Raw genomic sequence first — 27,496 nt, forward strand, 5'->3', positions numbered from 1 at the left:
TAGATATGTTCAGTAATTGTAACAGAGTTGGAAGGGACCTTGGAGGTCATCTAGTCCAACCCCCTGCTCATGCAGGAGATCTGTACTAGGGATTCGAACTGCCAACCTTTCTGATCGACAAGCTCAGTGTCTTAGCCACTGAGCCACCTAGTGCCACCTATGTTCAAAATAAAATGATATAACATTCAGATTAGAAAAAAGAAAATGCAATGCCACACAACTCCAATTTTGTTTCAGATTCTCGAACAAAACGGTTGTGCATTTTATCAGCAAATTGTATAGAGTAGGTAGAATTGAAGTTTAAGCTTGTTAAAATGGTCACAGTGCCTTTTCCCCCTGAATGGATTTCCAGAACCAGATGAAATGCTTCCTCCAATAGGGAAGGAACCAGCTATTTGTCTGCCTGCACCATTACTTACTGTCTTTGAGACAACCTGAAGAATTGATGAATTGCCAGATGACTGAAAATGTTGTCCTTACTTCAAACATGGGAGGAAGGAAGATCCAACAAACTACAGATCAGCCTGACATCGATACCTGGAAAAATTCTAGCGCAAATTATAAAGAGATTAATTCAAAGATAAAGGGATAAAGAGATTAACTTCTTTAACAGCCTGTTGGAATACTGCAAACATAATTTGACTGTATCATTTGTTGAAAGGATTCTTGTATCTTTCCCATGACAAGCAGATGCCCAGCAGGTAAGGTTGTCTCCAACACGGCATCCTATTTGTCTTTGGGTGAATCAGAAACTGACATAAAAGCAGTTAAAAACCTGAGACATTCCAGCGCATATATGGAAGCTTTGATTAATGTCTGCATCTCAAATTGCAATTAAAGCACAGGAGGAAGCTAGTTAACAAACACCTGATATTGTAAGTGAATATAACCTCAATGTTCTCTTCATGTTTGGGGGAAAAGGAACATTGGAATAATGAATACTTGCAATACAGACACACAGAGAGATTTAGTGAATGTCTCAGTCCTTCAATTGCTTCAAGTGTGTTGCAGCTTCTTCTGTATCCTTAACACCAGGCCATAGTGTAAAAATGCAGAGAAAGCTTCATTTTTTTTATATGTGACAGAAATTCATCAGAGGCCAGGCCACTGCTAGAATATGGTTATTTTTTTAAGCAAATAAAAGAACTAAATATCTTTCTTATCTAGACTATTCCAAAGTATTCACTATTAAATATCAACAACTTCTAGGGGCCACAGTAACTTAGCCATTTATGGTGTGTGGCTGTTTGAATACGCTCTACTTTTAGGAGACTGTTTATGACTAAACTGGTTCTCAAAGGGAAAACAAAATAAAAAAAAAACCCAGAGTCTTAACTTTGGATCTAATGATTAGGTCAGTCCTCTGTGCCATTCTGCCTTTACGCTAGAATTCACTAAAGCAATCAGGAGATAAGAACAGAGACTGACTGAACTGATAAACTAGTCTGATAGCATAACAATGGCCTCACCTATAAAATATATTAAGTCAGAGGAAGAGAATAAGAAAAGAATCCTAACAAGAGACAATTGTACTAATTCATGCATAGTTCTCTCCAGGAATCCTGCATACATTCTCTATGTTTTATTAAGTCTTACAAATATCAACCCTGTTAATTTTTAGAACACACTAAACATTGCCGTCAGTGTGTAAATATGACAGATTTAAACAAACAACCTTGTATAAAGCTATCCAAACAAAGCTAGAATTGTAAATGAGAACCAGTAAGCTAAAAAAAAAAAAATCTATTGCAATTTATTAATGGCATAGAGCAACAGAAAAATCTAAAACCAAAATAATCAGATAATATATGAGTGTGTCGTTATATTATTATGTTATAATTATTTGCTCTGGTTGTATTATTTCCCTGGATTTTTAACTATATGTTCGCAACCCGTGTCATAGTTACAAGTTGAGTAGCTTTATAAATCAACTAAATAAAATAAATAATGAAAACCTAATATGCTCAGATTTTCCATTTAACCTGAAAAGGAAGGCCTTTGCTGAATGATTTTTTTGCTGAAACTTTAGGATATGTCCACCCCAAATCCAAAAAGTTCCTAAACATAAAATAGCATTATAACAGTACTTCTCATATCTACCTACAAACAGCATCCTTCAGACTTCCCTATCAAGAAAAGAAAGAAATGTGAAAATAAAAATATTTTTCCAGACATAGTATTGTTAATCTAAGACACAACTATCTTTAATGACCTATTTTGTCCCACAGATATGGAGACTGAAGGGAAAACAATGCACTTTGTAGACTTTCTGTTCTCATATAGCAACATCTGAACAAAAGCAAAAGATTCTTCTTTAGCCATGTTTCTTCCCCCCCACCTCCTGAATTTGAAAGTACACATAATCCTCCAGCAATGCAAATGATGCAACACCAGCGTGATGACCTAAAAGGCACTAGGCCACATCTAGAGTCCTTTTGGGTTTTTTTGTTTTTCCATTTCACTAATCTGTACAAATCTGGTCATTGCAAAATCATTGCAAAAGCCTGACTCATCAGAAATGCTGCCTACAGCCCATATCATTTAACTTTTCTGGGTGGGTGGGAGCAAACCTTTGTATTTCAGGACAACTCTTTGCTAAGGGCTTTCAGGCCTCCCAGCCTCAATCTCTAGAGGACAGCAACTGAACGTGGCGTTGAGCAACCCCAATGTTGTTTTTTCAAAGGGTTTACAGTCAGGGAGGTGGAATACATTTCTTTCCCTCACCAAGAATGAAGATCAGCTGCTCGGCAGGGAAAAGAAACAGCAGCTAACAGCAAGAAAAGGCTATCTCTGCTTGTTACTACCAAATGGCTTGAGCTGTTCCTCACAGAGGCCACTGGATTAACTCTCATGGGAAGAAGAGTGGCAGAAAATATAGACTCTGGAGGTAGCTCTGAGCAGCCCATTTCCATCCAGGATTACAGAAACAATAAACCAAGAACTGGTGCTTTGTGTTTACTTTTTTTCTTTCCTTCATCCCTCTCCATCCTCTCTTCCTTTTACAAGGGGGAGGGGGATCCTTAGTGCTCTCTGAGCTTGGTTGTATTCTTGAAGATGTTTCATTACCCAAACTAGGTAACATCAGTGCTATCGTTGTCCTGGCTGATGATGTTACCTAATTTGGGTAATGAAATGTCTGCAAGGAAACAACCAAACTCAGAACCAAGAACCCCTCATTTTAACACTGAGCTACAAATATTTACTTTTATTGATATAAACTTGGATCCGGAGCCATCACTTTTATTGTTTTGAAAGGTGGGTTTAGAAATTTTGAATGTGAAGAGCATAACTGCTGTAAATCAATGAATAAATCACGTGAAGAGGAGAATAAACTAGAAAAAAAAATATTATTTCACACATACACACACACACACACCAAATAATTTTATCACGTTCGTCATTAATTCAGTATGGTCACTGGTTTACAAGGATTTTTACCTTGGAGATTGAATGGGATTTTAAGGTTGGACTGGGAATTTGAGACACATTAGAGAAATCTTAGGCATTTTTCCTTGGATACAGTATACAGGTAGTCCTCGATTTACAACAGTTCACTTAGTGACCATTCGAAGTTACAATAGCACTGAAAAAGTGACTTATGACCATTTTTCACTCTTATGACCTTTTTAGCATCCCCATGGTCATGTCATTTACATTTGGATGTTTGACAACTGGTTCATATTTATGACAGTTGCAATGTTCTGAGGTCATGTGATCCTTTTTTGCAATCTTCTGACAAGCAAAGTCAATGGAGAAGCCAGATTCACTTAACAACCATGTTACTAATTTAACAACTGCAGTGATTCACTTAATAAATGTGGCAAGAAAAGTTGTAAAATGGGGCAAAACTCAATTAACAAATTTCTCATTTATGTTTAGCAACATAAATTCTGGGCTTAATTGTGGTCATATGTCGAGGACTACTTGTATAACTGTTCTTTGAGATCTTTCTCTGATGACATTTTATTTCTAAAGCTCATATTTTTGTTCTTTATTTTTATAACTATAGATACATAACGAAAGAGAATCATGCAATAAAAGCTGCCACCTATATATATAGAATACAGGTAATCCTCAATTTACAACTGTTCATTTAGTGACCATTCAAAGTTACAACAGCACTGAAAAAAGTGACTTATGACCATTTTTCACACTTATGACCATTGTAGCATCTCCATGGCCATGTGATCAACATTCGGACACGTGGCACCTGACTCATATTTATGGCTGTTGCAGGGTCCTAGGGTCATGTGATCACCTTTTGTGATCTTCTGACAAGTAAAGTCAATGGGGAAAGCCAGATTCACTTAACAACTGTGTTACTAACTTAATTGCAGTGATTCACTTAGTAACTGTGGCAAGAAAGGTCGTAAAATGGGGCAAAACTCATTTAACAAATGTCTCACTTAGCAACAGAAATGTTGGGCTCAATTGTGGTCATAAGTTGAGGACTACCTATAAGGGATATGAAAGTTAGATTAGACATCTCTAGGAGCGAATAATACTTTGCGATGATTTCTCCTAAAACAAAAGTTACAAAACAGAAATCTTCAGTTTTTTTCAGCTCTACTAAAGTGCAACAAAACTATGTAATTTATTTTCCTAACTTGAAATACAATGATAAAATAAGCATCATTCTTTCCCAGACAAACATTTGACCAAAATGTTTCTACATCCACATTTTTGCTTTGTAATTTTGGAAGGAAATAAGGGATATTTTATAGTACTGTATATGTATTAGTTAACCAAAAGGAGCGGATTTACAACTTCCTTGAATAGTAAAACAATAATCTCACAGTTACAACCAATTTATACTTTTAAAGTCATCTTCTGGTTTTGCAATTTAATTAAATTTTATGCGGGGGACTGTAACAGAAGACATGGTTTTGTATCCCTTTCTATATTTCTGAATACTTTGAAACTTTTGCATTTATCAGAGATAGGTGTCATGAAATGTTTTCCTGCTAAATGAGAAAAAAAGATTACACACTTGTAAATGGCACTAAAAATTTCCAAGTAAGACCTTTGCAGGTTTTTTTTTCCTTCTACCAGCTAAGGCAATCTTAGATATACATAGTTTCCCAGAGGACTATTCATGAGTTTTACCTTTTACAGGGTCAGTTTTCTTCTAAGATAAAATAAATATAGATTAGTGACTTTTCTGTAACTTCTATTCATGGATATACAGTACTTAAACAGAGGAGGAGGCAAATAGTTTAACACACAACACTAATATTTAAAACAGTGCTAGACTCAAGTCTTCCAAAGCAAACAGGACATGCTTTCGCACAACTACAAAACTTCAAACCTATCTCCTCTGCTAGAAGTAAATATCCTAAATTTTCACTTTCAACTCCAATAAATCAACAAAAGAAAAAGCCTCTTTTTCTTTAGGGTGCCTGGTGAATCCCAGATTATTTTACTTAATACACATCTACTAATTAATATCTATTAAGAAGGAGTTCTACATTTCTACCAGTCTTTTTTTTTTTTTATTGGATAGTCAGCTTGCTTGACAACCATTTTAAGATTTTTTAAAACAGAGCAGAAATCTTTGGCAGTAGGGGCCTGTGTCATTGCTCATTTTTGTACAGTATCTATCTATTATAGGTAGGTGTAATAACTGAAAAATAAAATTCAACTTCAAATAAGCAATTTTCTGAAAATTTGATACATGAGTAAGTTACCATATTCCATACCTTAGTATTTTTATATCCACAAGCAAGAAATTGTAAAGGCTCTTTCCCCTTTACCTCATAGAGGGAAGGAACATCTTATGCTGAACTCAACAATACAAAATGGTTATTCTTTTCTTGCCTTTTGTTTGTTTGTTTAATTTATATGCCACTCTCTCGCTGCCAAAAGCAATTCTAGTGGCTTACAATGTAATTAAAAAAGAAATATAAAAACAATTATAAATATAAAAACTGTCGAATTGCAGAGGTTTAAATAGAAACCAAAAAGGCTTCAGCAGAGCAGAGTGGTGTCTTCTCTGTCACTGCGCCAGCCACCTCCAGCCTTCAGGGTCTCCATTGAATCATAGAAATTTTTGTCTGTTAAGTATTCTTTTTAAAATGCTTACATTCATTTTGTAAAGTCCTCACATTTACATATTTTATTTATATTTTGTCACTCTTTTTCTAGTTAAGTTAACCTATATTGCTAAAAAAAAATGGGTCAAGGAAAGCTCAGTATTAGAATTCAATAGCAAATCTTCTCATACTCTAAAACAGCCACTTAAGCAAGAATGCGGAAATGATTTATTTGAAGCTAAATCCTTGCCTCAACTGTGTCAGGACTGCACAATCGTTCATTAAAACACAGTTATACTTTTGATTCAAAGGGGGGAAAAATACAAATGAACAAATCCGTTGTGTGTATTTTTAAAGAAAGTTTACACTGAGGAAAGATGAATTTAAAATTAGGAAGGAAGAAACATCCAGAAACACCCTATTGAAGGGAATGCAGAGAGGTTGATTATCTTTCACAACAATCAACAGGCCACCAAATCTTTCTTCAGCACAAAATGTAGTCTAGTTAAAAATTATTATCAGTGGAACCCATTTTATTCAGTTTTACTGCCATTACTTGCAGGAGCCTGGTGGTGCAGTGGACTAAACTACTGTTAAAGTAGTATTTAGCTGCCAGTTGCCTGCAATTATTGCGAGTTCAATTCTCACCAGGCTCAAGGTTGACTCAGCCTTCCTTCCTTTCGAGGTAGGTAAAATGAGAACCCGGTTTGTGGGGGCAATAAGCTGACTTTGTATAAAATAGAACACCGCTTGGGGGGGGCCAAAAGCCCTACTAAGCAGGTATATACAAAAGTATGAAGGCTTTTGCTTAAAAGCATTGTAAGCCACCCTAAGTCTCCAGAGAAGGGCGGCATATAAATCAAACTAATTATTATTATTATTATTATTATTATTATTATTATTATTATTTTACCCTTTCTTTTCTAAAGAAAAATACACTCCTATAAAAGTAAATTTAACCTTGGAAATAGCTCTTGCCTTCAAGAATCAAACTTGACAATCTTTTGAATATTTTGTCCTTTAACACCTTATTGAGTTTAGCATGTCCTGTTAAAAATTGATCTGAATAGGAGCACAGATGGAAATAAAACAGAAATATATTGTGCAGTACCCAAAGACTTCCCCTGGTCTCTGCAAAAGATAGATTTGAACTCATCCTCTCAGAAATTGATTGTAATGTCATAAAAATGATAGGTTCTAACGTTTCAGGGGATGAGGAACTGAGTTAAAATCCCCCTAGACTAATATCAAGTAGAATTTATATTAAAGTCAAAATTTTTAAGAACACTCCAATGAAGCATTTTTATACATACTATAGAAAGCAGGTAGGAAGAAAAAAATGACAAGGAAAAACCCACCTTATCTCTTACTTAGAACTGCTATCTGAACCTCTTGGTAATTACTAGTTCAAATTATAACATATATTCAGTCTGTCTTCAATGTACTTTTCACCCTACTGAATATTCCTATTTAGTTTATGCTCTTTAGAACAAATAAGAAACCATTTGCATCTTATTGGAGAAAATAATACCCAAGGGCATAATATGTACCCACAATTGAAATATTGTACTATCGTGTTTAATATGTTAATTTGGTAACATTGTATTTTTTTTATTTATTTCTTCACATTTCTATCCTGCCTCAGCAGCATAGGTATATGCCTTGTAATGAAACCTGCTAACTGAAAGAAGTAGGACCTAATTATTGACAGGCTTTCTAATAGACCTACCAAAAAAGGTACAATGTCATTTATAACTACAGTAGTAGAATTAAGATCAGAAATTCATTTTTGGCACTTGCGTGCTGCTGCTGTTATGCTTGTCTATCACTATAATAAAGATGGATTTGATCTGAAATTGCCACTGCCACTGTTTCCCAGCACACATGCACATCCCATGAAAGTTTAAAGTGGTTTTCACTGTCGCCATCCTCATATCACCCAGCTGACCAGAGTGCAAAACACGGCACTCCATCAGTGTCTTAACCCAGTCTTCAATAAAATGACTGGTTTGTCACTTTTTATAAACCACAATGCTCTCACAATAAGGAAAATGTGACAAGACCTTTTGAGTCATTATAATTGGCTAAGCAATAGTAGTGGATTACTTACCGAGTACCAGGACAATGGAATGAAATGAGTTTCTATCAAAGGAAGTTTCATCTCAGAAAATAAACCAGCACCATAGGTCGGTTACTCAAAACAGATCATCTGGGTAGAAATGCAGGAATGCAACACTGATCCAAATTAACATTAAATCCTCATGTGAAAGTGCCAACCAGCATATAGAATCTTTTTTAAAAAGTCTGGAGGAAAACAGGAAAGATAGCATGTAGGCATCTTCTACCTTCATTTTAGGCAGTTAGGTTCCAATAGTTGTGTTCAAGCTAGTGTCCTCCAGAAGTGCTGATCCACAATTCCTATTATACCTAACCAGTCAAGGATTATAGGAATTGTAATCCAAAACTATACACATCAAGTTGGAAATGCCTACAATACCTAAATTTGCTCAGAGCTAATATAGAGTTTTACTGTAGGAGATGAGTCTTCCCACCCTGGCCAAAGAGGATGCAAAATCAAAACGAACATAGGTCAGTCCAAGCATAGACATTCTCATAATCTGCTTTCTCATGTAAATGGAAATGAGGGAGAGGGCTCAAAGTATTTCATTCTGTCCAAAATGAAAAATTTTCCCAATTCTTTTGAATATGCAGAGAATGAGCATGGTGAAAGCTTCCAGAAAATTCAGGTGCTTTTAAAAAAATAATGTTATTGATTTTTCTAAAGAATAGAAATAAAAACATACTGATTCTCCTAAAGACAGAAATAGAAAAGCAAAACTTGCACAATTGATTCAATGGGAATTAAAGTGAATTTTTTTTAAAAAAAAAATTTAATTAAATGATTAAAAAGTAACAATTAACCCAGGTAGAAAAAAGAAATGGAATAAAATAAAAAATATAATACAATAATAAAATATATTTATTTTTCTACAAGAACCTTGTTTATGTCTTTATACAAAACTAGATGCACCATGAACCATTTGATCATTATTCAGAGATATTTACTTACCTATTACTTGGACACTCCTGCATATTCTCCCCAACCTACATCATACTCCTGACCCACACAGATCTCTCACAAACCTCTATGCATTCTCCCCGACACTGCCTCTTGCACATCCCTATGTACCTTCACACCTTCCCTAAACTTCACACTCCCTCACATCCTTTCACACCCTAGCATCTGTACACAACTTGCCCTTTTGCACTGTCAAACACCCTCTTTGACTCATAGGGTGCCTATTGCACACGCTCACTCTAGCACATCCTCCTTGACCTATGCGATGCCTCTCAGGCATCTTCCCTAACTTATGTAGTATCTCCTCTGCACCTACATACAGAGCCTCACTCCCCGTCCCACCTGGCAGCAGTCATTTACCTGTCCACCAGCCTGGGACTTCCAATTTGCTGCCAACTTCCCCGTTGACCTTCATTCTGGAAAACTGACACGGAACACTGGAAATGACTGCATTTGACCATGGCAGTACTGAATCAGCCAATGATTTTCCAAATCTCCTGGGAATAATGGCCCCCACATTTTGGATGCATTCTGTAAGTTAATTACAGAAACTTGATTCAAAAATTATTGCTCTGTGATGCCCTATTTTGTACAATTGAAAGTTACAGACACAAGAGTTTTAATAGTATTTTAAATGAATTGCACTTAAACCAAAAGGAACCCTATTGTCCAATCTTTGTTTTCGTCTACATAGCCAATTCAAAGGCTGAAAATGGATGTTTCATTAAGCTCAACTTCAGAGTCCAATACACAATGAGAGGCATATAATCAACTTTTCTGCAAGAGGTTGTAATATATCCAAAGAGCACTTGCTTTCAGTTGCCTTGGAAGACCCATAAAATGGTTCATGAGCTCTGGTTTATGGCAAAACAAGATACTGGTCAGAATCATAGAACATGTTAATAAACTAAAGCTATTTGCAGAACTGCAGAAGAATTTTTTAAAAAGGACATTTTTATTTTTCTCCCAAATTTCAACACGTCAATACAAGAACTTTCAAAAGAGAATTAAGTTTAGTATTGTATGAGTCTGAGAAAATAGGTAAATTCTCAGTGTGTTGTCATTACTAAAAATGTGCAGTGGATTTTTCTTTTTTACTGCTCGATTAATTATCTATACTTAACAGGTAAAAATATGTTTTGTAAAAGTAGCATTTCTAAAGCCCAAGAAAACTTTGCCCAGCAAAACACACAGGCACTGTGCTATTATCGCATGTGCATCTTAGAAGAACTATTTCCAATTATTTATTGTCCACTACATCTGACTGTATTTTATCAAAAGGAATATTTAAAAATGTGTAAATTACTATCTTAGTTCCCAGAGTTCCTTGAGGCCTTCATGCCTACCTCTCTATTGTCAGAGCTTTTGAGGATCACTACATAAACTAGCAGTTAGCAACATGGTACATATGGGCATCACAAATTATTTTATTATTATTATGACTGCTACTATCATCACCAGGGTATCAATAGTTTCTCAATAATTAGTTAGGTATTTGTCCTAAAGCAACTCAAGAAAAGATGGACATGTACAAGTAATCACCAGAAGTCAAATTCAGCCTGGTGAGCATCAACGTTTTCAGAGGTCCATGAGACACTTCCACATAGCAGCGTTATAAAGATCAGACTTTGATAGTCAATACCCACAATTCTCTTCTTTAAATAAAGCAGGACATTTCCCTCACACCTATCATCCCAATGATTGAAACCCTCCACTCTAATTTCTCCTTTAAATGAACTGATAATCCTAGAGGTTCACATACTTTTGCTACACACAAATATAGAATTTTGGATCATTTTCAATATCCTCAATAAATATATGAACAAGTATAATGCCTTTAATTTATTTAATTGGGGTTTTAATTATTTTACGACTGTGGAAAACAGGTGAACAAATCATATTTTAGGTCATATTTATGCAAAAATGTTGAAAACCCAAAAGGGTTTATATTTAAGCAACACCATATGCCACCAAGATAGAACTTCAAGGAACAAAGCTAGAAAATGGGACTAAAAAGGTAGAGATATCTTAAATTCCACGATCGGGTTCATATGCTTTTTTTTAACTATTTCTCTACTTATTATTGCAGTCTAAAATACCAGATCAGAATAACTAGAAACATGGAAGTAACAAAGATCTGCATTAAAAATATTGACCCCAAATATTATTGAAGAGATCTTCCCTGGGAAATATATTTCTTTCCCTTGTTTTCAACAGCCATATTTGGTCCAGGAGTCTAACAATAGATCTATTTTTATGTTGGTCCGAGAGTGTATTTTCCCTGCTGGTTATTTGGAAACTATAAAGAATTACACTTTTGTGTTTCAGTGCACTAACATATGCTATAGTTACGTAATATAAAGTTACATAATACAAAAGGTGTTATCTTTTTAAAAAATATGCTTTAACCAACTATTGCAAGGATTATACAATAGCATAGTACATAGGAGCTACTGTAACAAAAATATTTAAGTATCATGCAGTAACTCCACCCCCCCAATACTTTTCTATTAATCTCCATCTCTGAAGCTATCCTTACCAAATTTTTGGAAAATAAAACTTGCTGACATTCATGACTAGTTCACTGAGCTCATTAGCAGAGTTGTGTCAGTTTTCAAAGCAGCACTTCATTTTGACAACAAAGGAAGTGCTCTTTGAGTGTCCCTAACTTGTGTTGGCCTGGTTCTAACTAGTGCAGCAGAGTTGCCACGGTGCTTCAGTTGCTGAATAGAAATGATTTTTATATATATTCATCACAGGAACAGATGCTAGCTACTGAAGCAATGCAATCAAATCAGATCAGATCAGCCTCAATGGAGAATAATATGCTTCAGAAGGCACCAGGTTGATTCAGCAAACTAAATTCTACCTAGGCTAGGTCTAGAGTTTAATCCGTTCATCTGGATATTAAAATAGCTCTTTTTTAAGAGCCAAAATCTTTCATCAATTTTCTGCTGGGTCTAGGAAATCAGGTGAAATTGAATTAGGCTTCTGGTTCTCTACTAAATATCTGATCATAATTAAACAATTAATGGTTAAAATAAACCTTGGTTTAACTTAACATGTAAAACCGTGCTTCCTTTCTATTTCAAGGAGTCCTATTACGGTTAATTACTCCCAAATATATAAAATGAGGCAATGCAATACTGTAATTTATCCAATTGACATCCAACTCTCCAACAGAATTCCAGGACTACTAAAATAAAACCAAATCACTGCTAACACTTCTCAGTATTCTAAATATGTCAAATTGTACTCTTTACTGTAAATAATCTACTACTACTAATAGTTCATTCATTTGAAAAGCATCTCCAAAGAAATAAGCCCTAATCCATATAGAGTAAGATAAATAATTTAAAGCTCAAAATAACGAAAAACTGTGTTTTTATTGTTCACCTAAAGAAGTTTTACAATAAAAATACCTTTTAAAAGCAAGCAAGTTATTCTTCTTTTGTTCCAGCGTTTAGTTTCAAGCATTTTATGGAATTGTCTTGACAAAGCCAGAGGTGTAACTGGATAGATAATACAATGGCATCTTCTTTCCTTAGTTGTGTGAACAGCATTTTAATTGGTCACAGTCTAAAGCAAACAATCCCTATCCACACTATCCAGTACACACAATATAAAGAAAAATAACTGCACTGGAACAAAATACCCCAAAAGACAAAGAAAAACCCATAGCAGAACTACACAGTGGTTAAGATATATTCCATCCCTTGATGATAAATTGTGCTCTATAACTAGATGGCAGGGGAAATTAACAGCACTAATTTGAAGGACGGGAAATACATTATCAAATATATATATACTTAAATGAGATTTAATTAATTACGCATTAGTAATAAGGTGATGTCTCATTTGGTGAAGTGTTCAAGTTGATTTGATAGGAAGGAAGAGAAAAAATGGGTATATTTTAGCATTCTGTAACAATTTAGGAATTTATAGTTTTTGTAATACATCTTCATAACTGAAGTGTTTTACACTTGCACAATGTTAATCACTTTATTATACATGAACACCTGAAACAGGCCAATTACACAATAAGACTGCAAACAACCACTGGTATTTTTCTGCCTTCTGAAAGCCCCTAAGGCAGAAGTATCACCAAAAGTACATTTTAAAAATCTGCAAAAACATCACCAAAATTACATTTAAAAACTAATTTTTTAAAAAAATCTGCAAAAAAAGTGGTTCTGGACAGTGCAACTGCTTTTTAGCAGTTTTAAAATAGCCACTAAGTTCTCTAGAAGGTTTTTGTGGCTTCACAGGCTTTAATCAAGATTCACATATCATAAATAATGTACCACAAAATATACATTAATTTGAGCAACAAATTCCTTAGGAAGATTCTGGCTACAAGAGACCACATTGGGTACCTGTCACATGGTTCATATGTTGAGGCCAATCTCTGAATCCAAGTAAAGTCTCATGACCCAAGCCTGCAAAGTCTTCTACACATCCTTAAAACCTACACTTAATCTGAACCCCACCCCAAAATTCAAGACAGTTTGTGGATGCAAATCTCAATGCACACTGGGAGACTTCTCTATGTACAACTAATTGTTCTTTATTGTATCTTATATAGAAAACTTTATAGACTTCTAAAATAAAGGGGGGTATTCCATTGTTTAACTCCTGACGTCATGAGACATCTGAAAGTACATAATATTATGTAATCTTCTGGAATGTATATCTTCTAAAATTCCAGCTGTTAAGCTAAGGGACAAGAAAAAATATCACAATCTTGGCAAACAAACTTGGTATAGAAAACAGATGATTATAAAGACAGCTTAAGATGTTTTAAAAAATGAGCAAAGGGAAATAAAAGGTTGGAGGCCAATTGAACGGGTTTTTTAAAATATATAATAAATAATGCATTCCAAAGTGTATATAAATTATTACTGTAATTTGAATTTGGGGCTACAATGACATGAAATTACTACTTCAAAAATCCTGTTGTAGATTATACCATTAATATCTCTTTATAGAATTATAATCTTCTAGGGACAGGGAGGAAGGAGAATGGACATTATTTTTCTTAAAGCTATCATTCCAGGAAACATACCAAGGATCTGAGAGTAGCTATCCTAAAAATATGGAATGGGCATTATCCTCTGGAAAAAGAAATAAAGTAGTATGTTAAAAACTATAAACAAGCTTTAGGCAGCTAAATTCTCAGAATTTTATATCACCCAGATACAAGACAGCAATTTGCAATGTCTTAGAACCCTTTGTTAAATGGCAGAATGGAGTTACCACATATTTGTAAATTCAAAACTCCAATACACCAACAGTGTACAGAATCTCCTTGCTTCATTACATTTTCCTGAGAGTAAAGCAATTAACATAATCTTAATCCTAAAATAAAAGTGATTTTTTTTTGTCTTGGTTTTTAATTTTTTTTTCTTTTTTGCAGTTGCAATTTTTGGGCGATTCCCTGACAATCTAAGTTAAGTAAGTTTGATTGCTAAACACTGTCACATAAACACAAAAAATGCAAACTATAATGTCTATTGATCTGATTAAAAATCATAATACAAACCAATCTAAAATTATATTAACAAAACTAAATATGAAAAGTTGCATTGAAAGGGCGTGTTACATTATTTGTATTAGGATCATGTAGAAACATTCCAATGGCAGTGTTATCAAAATAAAACTAACACATTAAGACCACCCCCTAAGCCTAGTCATACTTGAGACTCTACCTATAACTTTGGCTAGTTGGGGTCTTTACTCTTGTACTACATGGCTCGCTAACATCAGACATTATATTTGAATACCCTGAGAAATCTGATACTGAAGTCCTTACTCTATGGTCCACTTCTCCATTAGAGTTAGCAATAAAAGTCATTGGCACCCTGCTGCCCGTCTTAAACTGAGAACCAAATGCTTGTGCAAAGGTCTCTATCTGATATGTTGCTCGATGTTCTAGGTCCTTCTGAGGATCTATCTGGTTAGCTAGCTCCTGAGATGGAATGGGAAAGCTTGTTGAAGTTTCTAGGGTTTTTTGTTCCTTCTGGCTATTCAGTTTTTGAGGTGTAGAATGATAGCCTGATGAAGTGTCTATGTTTTTTTGAGAATCTATCAGGTCATCTAGTTCTTGTGAAGGAGTCAACTGTTGATGGGTTGCCTCCAAAGCAGACAAATAAAAACCCGGCTGAGATCCAAGCAACATCCCAAAAGGAGGCTTTGACAATGCAGATGGCAACACTGAGGTAACAGATTGGCTGAAACCACACTCAAGTGGGGACGTAGTGTACACTTGTTTGTCTGGAAACAAAGTATGGTTATGAAGGCTTGAAGATAAACTTACAAATTGGAAACTGGGACTAAAAGCAAAACCAGTGCTATTGGTTGTTCTTTCAAAAGCATGTTGGAGGTATTTTGAGTATTCTTGCAACATGCTTGCTTTGTCATTTGAAGCTGCCTGGGAGCTGGGACTCAGGTTCTCCTCTTGAACCATCTCTGTATGCTCCCCTGAAGCTTGCAAGTCCACACGCTGTTCAGTGATGCTGAAGGGGTCTTCTTTCTGGCCTTCTGATTTGTGAGAGTACTGATCTAGAAGACTTTGCAAGACTTCATCAGGAATGCCAGATTTATCATGACAAGATTTGATGTCAGCATTAAGAGACGCTGGGTCAATAAGAGATAATGGGGTCTCATTGTCCATAACACTTACCCCTGCAGACTGAATAACAGACGGTTGGGAGGCCATATGCCCAACATTTATCGAAAAGGCACTGTTACTGCTGGCGGTTTGCAAATATCTTCTTTTCTTTGAAAACTGCATGGCATCATCGTAATTGCTACTTATTTGACCTGATTTGCCACTTGCCGCTTGGAGAAGGCCAATAGCATCTACACTGGAATTTGCAACTAGGCCAAGAGAGCTACTTGGTTTTCCAGAAAATTGCTTCTGACCAAGGAGGTCTGGTAATGGTGACATAAAATTAAGAAAGCTCTTATCTGCACTTTTCCGGTTTCCTTTTTTAAAGATTAGTTTTGGCACCTTTTTCTGTAGCTCTTCCAACCCAGTGCCAATCAAGCCGCCACTGGAAGACACTATTGGAATTTCTACTGCGTAATTCTGCAAGGACATATTAGATGCAATTTGAGATTCAGATATTTTATGACTAGTTTTATGTTCTTTGTTTTCAGTGGGTATACATTTTGCTTTGCTTTTTCTCTTTGATGAACCTGTATTTCCCTGAGACAACATAGACAAGTTGCCCATGCTATGATTTGATGGCCCAGGATCCATTCCAGCACCTGCTTTCCCTATGGCTTCTCCACATGTACGTCTGTGCTTCAAAAGTCTATCAGTTCTTGAAAAATACTGCTGACAGGTTTCACATTTGTATGGCTTTTCTCCGCTGTGCGTTCTCTTGTGCCTCTCCATGTGATACTTCTGGATGAACTTCATACTGCATTGGTCACATCCAAATGGCTTCTCCCTACTGTGGATTTTTTCGTGCCTTTGAAGCAAATACTTCTGAATGAAACCCATGTTGCACTGACTACACTGGAAAGGCCTCTCACCAGTATGGATAAGCACATGCCTGCGCAGATGATAGGAGCTCCTGAAGGCAGCATTACAGTGTTCACAGACATGAGGTTTCTGGCTAGGGGACAGCATGGCAGCCTCTCCATCTCCTGCCACAAGGGCCTTGGCTGAAGTGCTCGGCTTCTTCTTGGCTTTGTTTCCCTGAGATTCTGACTTTGGCCTCTTCACCTTCTTGGCCTGGGCATCCTGTTTATGCTCATCTGAGCCAGCAGCACTTACTTCACCACTGCTTCTGATGCCCAGTAGCAAATCTCCTCTATGGGGATGATGATGGAGGTGGTGAAAAAGACTGAGGTCCTGGATCACACTCTGGTTGGCCCCTTCCACTCCACCTCCTCCACCACCACCAAGAGTGGGATGTCTCTCCTCCCCAGCTATACCAAAGAGACCCCCATAATGGTGATGGTGGTGGTGGTGATGGTGCTGCTGCTGCTGCTGCTGCTGCTCTTCCTCTTGATCGCTGGGCTTCTCCTGTTTGATGTTCACCAAAGAATGGAAGAAACCCCACGAGCTCCTCTGGGACGAGGAGGAGGTGGCAGTGAGAGGAAACCCTCCTGTCGGCTCCTTCTTGAAAGTCATGCCCTGAGGGTGGGGAGGCGGCGGATGGGCAGGCGTCTCAGCGGCCGACGAAGAAGATGAAGAGGACGATGAAGAAGAGGAGGAGGCGGCTGCTGTGGCGGTAGCCGAGGCAGAAGTCAACCCACAATGCTGCGGGGGCGCGGCCGGCCGAGTGAAACTGGTGACTGGCGGCAGGCGGTGATTGAACATGACCATGCTGGGGGGGAAGGTGGGCTCCATCGCCGTCCTCTTGGAAGAACCGCCGCCGCTCAGGAAGCCGCTGCCGAGTTTCATATTCCGCTCACGGGTAGGAAAGGGAGCCGCAAAGCCGGGGAAGAGAAACAGGAGGAGGCGCGGCCCGCAGGGGCTGTTTCTGCTGCCGGATCCCGAAGCTGCGCCGCTCGCTCGCTTTTGACTCACTCACCCGCCGGCTGGCCGGCCGGCCCGCTCTCTTTCCCGCTCCGTGCTTTTAACACTCGTTAGTTCGCCAGTCACGGCCGCCGATAGCCGGGCGCATCCTTCGTCGTCGCTCGGCCCCACCCGGCCCAACCTCGTCCCGCCGCCTCCGCTGCTGCTTCCTCCTGACGGCCGCCGCCTCCAGTTAAAAATATCGCCACAATGGAATTAGCAGAGCCCCCTGGAAGGCCCGTACTGCACATGCGCCACGCGCGGCATGCTGGGAAGGATTGCCCAGTCAGGAGGGCACTAATGTTGGGGAGGCAGGAAAGCGCAGGCGCGGGTTGACCCCCTACATCTCTCTTCCCCCCCCCCACCTCTCGCGACCCCTCCCCTTGGTTCGCTTCCCTCGAGGGCATTACCTCACTGTCACCGCGACCGGGCCAGTCTCGGTCGTTGCCGGCAGGGCACTTGCTCCATAAAAGGGGCACCGGTGGCCGAGTTAAGGGTCACTTGGCCTCATAAATGGGAGTTCTGTTTCTCTCTTTCTTTCCCTAGCGGGGTGTAAATGAACCTAGTTTCACACGTATGCAGTTAACACGCGTGTCTGCATAGTTTCTGTGTATCTGGAGAGCGGGGGGGGGGAGCAATCTTATCCGGCTCACAGTTGGCCCAGGCGTTACGAATTTTCTTTTTCGATTATGAATAACTGGGTACATGTTACTCGAGCGTGAATGACCCTGAATGCAAACGGACTTCCTCTCCACGAAAGCATGCGTGAAATGTGGGAGAAACGCTATCACTTGTATTTCCTGCAGCTAATCATTGAAGTCTATTACATGAGCAATACTTTTTTTTTTTTGTCAAAAGAAGGTTTAAACGTTGAAACGGCTATTACTGTATAGGTTCAAATTTGATAGGGGAAATAACTTCCTGACTGTAAAACCAGTACTGTGCAACAGATCGCATTGACAATAGAAGTTCTGAAAATCCTTCCCTCGATAGCATTTTTCAGTGATTGATGAGATATCCAATTCAAATGTCATGCATTCTGTAATTGTAGAATTAAATTTAAAGAATCTCTTAATTCCTGCCACATTTCCTGCCTCATGTTCCTTCCCTTGTTTACTAAAAGAGAGATAGAGATATGATATCTAACAATCAGTCCCATTCTAACTGCCCACAAATCATGCCTGAGAGGCAATTTTATATAGTAGGTCACATCCACTTTGAAACTGTAAAGTCTTTAGGGAAAAGTGCCAGGTGTAAAGAATACTAATAGAAAACACTTATCCTATATTCTGCATTTCTATCTGCTATGCAGTTTTAAAACAATGTTAGTCTAATCACTATCCTAGAAAAGGGGAGTCACTTTCAACAAAGTTTCAAGATACATTTCTTTGTTCTGTCAATTGCCTGAGAAAAGCTAAGAGGTATGCAAACAATTGTAAGTTCCTTCATAAATTAAAAGACAACCTCTATAAAATTAAGTAAAGCAATATCAAAAAGATATACTTAGCATGAAACAAATTTGTAATGAAATATACCAAATCCCAATACAAGTGAGCAGAAACATGTTTCAACGGTTATTAAAAACAATGTTGGCGCAAGTGTAGATGGAGAAATGTGTAAAGAATAAAAAGCTCATCACACCACAAAATAACTGCTTTAAATATGTCCTAATACAAATCAGTGTGGAAAGTAATACTTCTCATTACTGTATTGATGTTCAATAGACTGGCAACCTTTGCTGTTACTTATCCCATTCAATACACTCGTGCTCTAATTATTTGATCAGCTAAACATAGCTCACCTGTTTTTGCTTTTCCAACCTCAAATTTTATAAAGATAGTTATATATAGATCATATATAAAGATTATACGTGAAAAAAGATGCAGAGCTGCAGTATATTTTATCTATATTGATTACATAGGGCCATCAAATCATTCCAAACTCTAATTTCTATTTTGTTCAGATAATATTCCAGTGTTCTTTTTGGCATAGTAATGTACTCTACTATAAACTTAGGGATAATATGTACCCTCCAATATATTGCAGGCCCTTCCTTAAATTTTCAGTGATTCTCTCCTTATGTTGACTTAAAAGTGAAAGCAATGTTCTGTACAATTAGTTAATAAGATGCAGTCTACAGGCAGCTTTCCATATTCCAACAGCCAGTGCAATGGCACTTACATTAATCACATTATTTATACAGAGGAAATTTCCTCTGGCTTCTATCACTCAATCTTATCAAAATCTGTTCCTGTAAAATTAATTGCTTTGAAAAACAAAACTATACAATATGAAGTTATTCAATTAAATACATTTACAGGTAAATTCATGGGGAAAATGTGCTGTAAATTGTTTTCTCAGATAAATGAGGAAACCCAAATTCAGAATTATTGAGCAAATATAAGGTGAACCTCAAAATATTCTTCATTAAAGCCAGCTAAATGAATTACTCTAATTAAATTCTCTGTGCATATTTGCTTGGGAATAAGTCCCACTAAACCAATTGGAATCTTACTAAAAAAAATGATTAAACTGAAAGTGACTTTTTTGCTCTCTCCCTCTTTCTTTTCCTCTTTTGGTTTTGCTATTAGACTAGTCCAAGCAGGTTATAATAAAATTAGAAATGATTTTCTCCAATAGTTTATAACATATGTTCATCCATCTATGTAAATCACGTCAGAATCTTTTAGGCACATCAAAGTAACTTCTGCAGCTGATTACCAAAGAAAGATTAAACATTTAACTACAGTATTTCTGCCTTATCTTCAAGCCAAGAGGTCAAATTATCTGGCACAAGATTGTCTGATATACTCACAAAAGAATGAGGTAGGTATGTACATACAGCCACCAAAATATATGTCTATCGTATGCAAAAGAAGGCAATCTAAAGTATCAGTGATCCAATTTAATTTGTATCCTGTGTCCTGCTATCAAAGCTTTTACACATTCTGATCCAATTTGAGTCTTCATGACAATATTTGTGCTATCCCTCTTCATAAATAACGTGGGAAACTTCATCTACTAAATATAACCTGTATTCTAAGTTTGAGAAGTTTTAAGACGGCCAAATGTAGTAAAGTGTTAAAAAGACTGGGAATTCAAAAACTTAAAGCAGCAGTAAAATATTAGTCAATGTCTATGAGAAATGAGTCTGTCCCCTCATTCAGGGTGTATGTGTTTAATGGTAAGCTGGGATGCATATAAGCTAGTCCAAGCATGAAGGGCAGTAGGACACCCATATGGGAAGCCAAGTTTGTCCCTCAGTTATCAAGATAAGAAACCTGTCATTTCTCTCATTCACTCTGTCAGCCTTGAGATACTCTGAGCAGACTTACCTCTGTGTTGTACACCCCATATATCAGGAAGATGAAGAGACCCTGTAAAATAAAATGGAGGGAAAAAGCTGTTAACTCTAATCATTTCAGCAGTAGAAATACCTGAAATAAACTTTCCTGGGAACAGACAAAAGAAGACACACTTCATCAAGGTCAATTTATTTTTCTATTTTTCAACATTATAAAGTGTACCTTGAGCATTTATTTGATAACATGGGAGTGAATTGTGTACTGTAGTTGTGCTGTTGAATAATTTGGCATAAAAGAGATCAAAGATCTAAAATATTCATTAGAGAAATGCATACAATATCTAATAATCATTAATGCATGCATCATAAAATGAGTACTACTTAATGATTAACAAAAAGCTTAACAACATATATATGTTATTAAATTATGCTTGAAAAACACTCAGTATTTACTACGGCCTAAAACATATTTCAGTAGTTTTAGAACTAAAAATTGAGACTAAATTGGCTCATTTTTTACTTCAACAAATCTTACTCAGGTTTTAAAGTCTAATAGATTTGTAACCAAAGTGTCAGTCACAAAAAAAGATTACAATACAATATACTTTAATCAAGAGAACCTACTTTTTCAGACTAAAGAAACATATATTTACAAGTACAAAAGAGAACTAACTGAGTTGAATTTATCATGAATTTGTTTAAATATTTGCTGGAATTTCTGCACTTTCAAAATTAAGTCCTCAAACTATGCAAAACAATGCTAAATTCACCTCAATTTTAAGCAAAACGTAATATAAATAATGTACAGTAGTTTTATAGCAAGAATCACTTCTGATTTTTCCATACAATTGTCTGGAAAATATGTGAAAATTGACTTAATGTGATGGATTAAAGGCCTTATTGCAAATTGCATGACTATCTTCCATATTGTTGCTTTTTAAAATTATTTTCTGCAAATGTTCACAGATAAAGAAGGAATAGTTAGTAAAATGTATTCAAAAACCTGCATACAGTTTTATAGGTATGAAAATTACTTCAACATCAAGAAGCAGGATTCTGCAGGATTCTACAAAAGTGATCTGCTTCAAGTACTCTATAAGATAGGAATTTTTGTCTTATAGAAATAATTCCAGTTGTTTGTGTGAGAAAAGCAGTGAATTCTGACAATTTCACAAAAGTAGATCAAGAAATGTCAATGAAGATTCTCAATCATCCAGGTCATGGTTATCCCAAAAGTGTTTTTTTCCAAAAGGCAACTGGACTTTCTTGTTCTTTTGTTTCTTTTTCTGTTTCTCATCCAAGAAGCTTCTTCAGTTCTGACTGGTAGGGAAATTCCCAACCAAGAATTTATGCTAGTTCAAGGACAGGTATGCTGGCTGTTATAAATGCCAGCCTAAATATGACAGAGGTTCCTTTATGTTTATAAATTATACCAAAAGATTATTTATACTTGATGCAGCTTTTCAGGATATTACAGACATTCACTTATAAAATCCATGTTAAAGAGGACATAGCCTGTGTCATTGATTCATCTCATATCTACTTTGGGGGAGACCTTGGTTGTACAAGGATTCAAATAAGGATGCTTCTAGAACTACAGATATGTCCACGACCATTCCTAAGGAAAGTAGAAGCCCTAATATTGAGCTCCAGCCCTTCCCAAGTAATTTAGTAATTATGTTATGATTTGGTATTTTGTTGTAATGTTTCTCAACCTCAGGAAAGTTTAAGATACTTGGACTTCAACTCCCAGAATTCCTCAGCTTGTATATTGGCTGAGGAATTTTGAGAATTGAAGTTCACACATCTTAAAGTTGCTGAGATTGAAAAACACTGGTTTTTTTTACATTTTGTAGTTGGGTATTTCAGGATCTGGTATATTAGAATGGTGATTAATGCATCCTCTCAATGTTTTCACATCAGTGCATGCTTTAGGTTCATCAGCATGATTTCCTAATTAGCTGGTATATGATATGAGCTAGGTTAAATTGCATTATGAATGACTTGAAACATCCAGAACTGTTAAAAGTAATTGATGATGTGATATAGTTTTAAATTACTATATTTCGAGAGTACTGTAGACTATAGCAGCTTCCCAATGTTTCTGATTCATGAACATTGCAGTTGAAACTCCGAGACAGAATCTTTAGTGTCAAATTTAGTGTACCTTGCAGTGATCTTAAATGGTTTCCATGTTTACAAACTAAAAAGAAAAATCAATATGTTACCCTACAGGTTTGAGCAATATAATACTGCCACTTCATCTCTGACAATTTGCAGTTGCTGTTCTTCTATGGTCTTAAGCAATATACCATGGATACTTTTGACAATGCCTTAAATTTGTTGTCAGTTATTACATTTTCTTATGCACTGAAGTGGATGATGCAAATATGGATGGGATGATGATGCAAATGTGAATAGGATGATGCAAATATGATCTGATAGATTAGTGAGAAAAGTTATTATTGTGTAAAAGAATGCTTCTCATCCAAGGAACGAGGCAGGGAGATAGAAAGAAGGCAAGGAAAGCTTTTCAAAGAGAGAACATAAGCCCAAGTCTGTTGATTAAACAGTGTGATCTCTGTTAACTATATAACAGAGGCTTTATTTCAAATATGTGCATTCAGGATAAATGACCCCCATTTCTATAAAATCATTTTTGCATACACATTAAAAGAAAATGCACAATTAACCATAGTTGTGAATCTCTGTAGATACACATAGAAAAATAGATTTTAAAAAAAACAACAGCTGATATTTAGCCTGGTTGGCAACAACCAACTAATGGAGGACGTATTTTCCTTTCACAGAGCCATTCCTACAGCTCAAAGTAAAAAATAAAGATTGGGAAGAAGATTGCGAAATTAGCACTGTGACTGTCACAACTAGCAGTAATAGAATACCTGAAAGTATTTTCATGCTGCAATCACTATCATAAAATCACACAATGAAGGACAAAAAAAAAAAGAAAGAACTATCATGGGAAAAAAGGTTTTAAAATAGAATAAGGACCAAAAATTTCACAAAGCTGATTGGTAGCCCATAATGTGCTCAATTAATGAGCTAGTGATTGCAACGTCAAATAACACAGTACTTGGCCCAAAGCCAATTTAATATATAAATCCAGATCTTAGTGGGGTTTTAGAAATAATTAGCAATATAAGGGAATTAGCATATGACTGAGTTTGATACTTAAAACTACAAATACTGGACAAAAGTTATATAAATAGAAGCTTTCAAATTGTTATCAAATGCACTTCATCTTTTGCGCTGAATTTCAACATCAGACTATCCTAATAACCTTAATACTCCTAGATTACTTAATTCTTGTCTTAGTTTCTTCCCCACAATTTTATATATAAACACTTTTTTGCTGGATTTTCCCACACTAGAAAATAATTGGTTGATCCCTGCTTCAGTCAGTGCAGGGCTATGCTGTATATTCCCCACCATTTTTCAGAGAAATATGTTTATTGGTCAGATACCATTATGAACACTCATTGGTAGATCCCCGGAGAGGTGCCTCTATCTTTTGTGAACAATATATGTCATTGGTTATTTATCAGCCAATCGGCACCCTTAAGTTATTCTTCTCCCATCAATGAAGACAATACATTATGTTAGCCAGGAAGGACAGTAACCATGACAACATCTCTCTGTCCCAGTAAACCATTAATTTTATATGGAAGATCTGAATAATTCAAAGGATTGAAATGAGAAAAGACAAAACTTACTAAAATGCTTTGCTATAATCCTGTTTGAAGATAACTAAAAGAAAAGTAGAGCAAAGTTGCTTTCTCCCAGTGTATACAAGTGATGTGCCACAGACTCCTTTCAGATTCTAAAAATGAGCCTTGGAGAATGTACCAGGGACCACACAAGCAAGGGAAAAGTGGGACAAAATAGAAACAATAAGAGTTTTTTTAAAAAAAAAACACTTTTCCTAAATTCTACCCACCTTAATTTTCTTCTACTGCCCTCTCTTCATCTAAGCCAATGTTAAAATCATTATTTTAATTTACCAACACTGGCAACAGGAGAGGCTATGAGAAATATAAAAAATTTTGAGGTCTCTGATTGTACAAATATTCAACTAAAGACACAATAACCATATAGGTAATGATAGATTAAGGAGATTGAACAAGCAAAAATATCTTTAAAGGAATGGGGAGATAACCTTAATGTAGGTACAAAAAATGGGAGAAAAACATAGTCCTAAGAAAGGCATGGAAACTCAAAATACTTTGGCCACCTAATGAGAAGGAAGGACTCACTGGAGAAGAGCTTAATGCTGGGAAAGATTGAGGGCAAAAGAAGAACGGGACGATAGAGAATGAGGTGGCTGGATGGAGTTACTGAAGTAGTAGGCATGAGTTTAAATGGACTCCAGAGGATGGTAGAGGACAGGAAGGTCTGGAGGAACGTTGTCCATGGGGTTGCGATGAGTCGGACAGGACTTTGCAACTAACAACAAGAAGAAGAAGAAAGGCATGAGAGTGAAATGAGGAATAATCTGCAGGTTTTACCACAATAAAACAACATTGCTGTAATTCTTGCAATGTCTGTTTCCTGATCAGATTTACCTTGAAGGGATAAATCCTTAAAGTTCTTTAGAAGTATTTCCATCTAGAATAAATTTCAGTTTGTTAACCACATCAATGTACATCCATAGGATAGGAAAACAATCTGACAGCACCATTTTCTGAATCCTGCCTTCCAAATAGGCATTTAGATTTGATTGTTGACTGAAAATATCACTACATAAATTAGAAATTACGTGTCCATATTTTTAGTTTCAGTTCTCTCTTGTTAAAATTTTTAGTGTTAGTAACTTCACCTGTTCTTTAATCCATTTACAATATCCTTTGCATGTGTTACTCCTTTGGTGATTTGTGACCAGAGCGCCTTCCATTACACCAGAAGCTACTTTCGAAGAGTCCTATAACTTCTTTGAACACTGTTTTTGTGAACATAATAAAAATACTGGTCACTCTCAAGTAGCACTTCTAGGCATAAATTGAAGTTGCTCAAGAGAATGTCACATTTTATTCACTTCAAGGAAATCTTTGTGCACTTGCATTCACACAGATGATCGGTGAATTGAATTACTAATTCTAATTTTCTATGCATTTTGTTTTCAAAATAATTTCTCAAAAAAAGGAGTCATAGATAAGGTTTCTATAGAATCATATATACTCCCAAAATGTTAATTGTATGTATGCTTGGATGTAACAATATTTTAATTGTGTGATAGACCAATCAATTGAAAACGGGCCACATTAAACATAGTGAAGATTTTTAACAGTTGGCAGCCTTAATTTGAATGCTTACATTTTTCAAATACTAAAAATACTAAATACTAAAAATAAAACAGGAAGGAAATTACACAAAGTCACTCCTAGCAAATAAACAATCAAAATAAATGAATGAATAAGACTTTAACAAATGATTTAAAATTGACAATCTAATAAACCTGTTTTTTTAAAAGAAATAAATTCCTACACTGAAAGTTAACTTGCAGTTATATAACTGATAGCATGGAGAGTTAGACAAAGAAAGACAAAAGTTATATGAAGATACACAGCATTAATTATATTCATTTATTTCATGGCCTAATGTGAGGGCATGTTTTGTCTTAGCATTTATCAACTATAATTTTTTAAAACTCATTTCACAGATAAATTATTTGTCATATATGCAAATAATACAGTTGATATCGCAGGAAATCATCAAGTATTGTTCTTGATGAAGATACCTATATAAAATATTTTATCATTTTTGGACCAGACACCATGCTATATTCCTTCTTGGTTATGAATTAATGAAGACATGGATGCTACTTCAGTATAGGGATTCTTACATACAAGCTAAAGAAATATTTTCTTTAGAAATATTTTTAGAAAAAGATATAGAAATATCTTTAGAAATAAAGAAATATTTTCTTTCTTAAATTTACATTTATGCTAGATCTGCCTAGAGTCTGTTAGGAGAACAATAGTAAGATGAACACTGTTATTTAAGTAAGTTTAATAAGTAACCCTGGTCCTCAGCTTTGCAGTCCAAAAGAGAAAATTTACAGAATTACAGGCCAATTTACATTCTGCTGCTCCTGAGTAAATATGCATCACTTCTAATAGTTTGCAAGCACTATTATTTAATATGCTGAATGGTGGCAGATCCCCATTCAATTCAGCCATTTTGATTTGATGAGTGGGTTACCTCTAAAGTAAAAATAAAATGAAAAGAATTTTAGAAAGGCTCCTCAGGGGCTGAATAATACTACCTCAGCAGTGGACTTCCGGTTTCCTTGTCTTCGGCGTCGGCGGCGCTCTTTGAAGCTCCGCCAGCCCCGCCGCCTGTAGAGCCGCTTCGAAACGAAGAAGCGGCTCGAAAACTTCTAGATCCTAAAGGATTGAAGAAGAGAGATCGCAGGACACTGGTTGAGCCCCTGTGACCCCCCAGGGAAGTTTCTGGGGAGAGAACAGGCGTGGCTCCCTTCCAGCCTGCTGAAACTCCGGGCGACGTGGGACGATTCTGCTTTTGCAGAA

The 27,496-nt window shown here is 36.3% G+C and overlaps 1 protein-coding gene across 1 annotated transcript; it reads right to left on the bottom strand.

The window, feature by feature from the left end:
• Nucleotides 1–14,279: 14,279 nt before the first annotated feature.
• ZNF281 (zinc finger protein 281) lies at nucleotides 14,280–17,530 on the bottom strand. The gene has a single exon (XM_070939321.1). The coding sequence runs from the start codon at nucleotides 17,528–17,530 to the stop codon at nucleotides 14,816–14,818; it is 2,715 nt and encodes a 904-aa protein (XP_070795422.1). The 3' UTR covers nucleotides 14,280–14,815.
• Nucleotides 17,531–27,496: the final 9,966 nt, after the last annotated feature.

The sequence above is a fragment of the Pituophis catenifer genome, unplaced genomic scaffold (genome assembly GCF_029215685.1).
Source record: "Pituophis catenifer annectens isolate HBS135680 unplaced genomic scaffold, rPitCat1.0.hap2 SCAF_3, whole genome shotgun sequence".
NCBI classification, from domain to species: Eukaryota; Metazoa; Chordata; class Lepidosauria; order Squamata; family Colubridae; genus Pituophis; species Pituophis catenifer.

Excerpts from the sequence above, each read along its gene's own strand:
- ZNF281 (XM_070939321.1), bottom strand. The coding sequence starts at position 17,530 with ATGAAACTCGGCAGCGGCTTCCTGAGCGGCGGCGGTTCTTCCAAGAGG.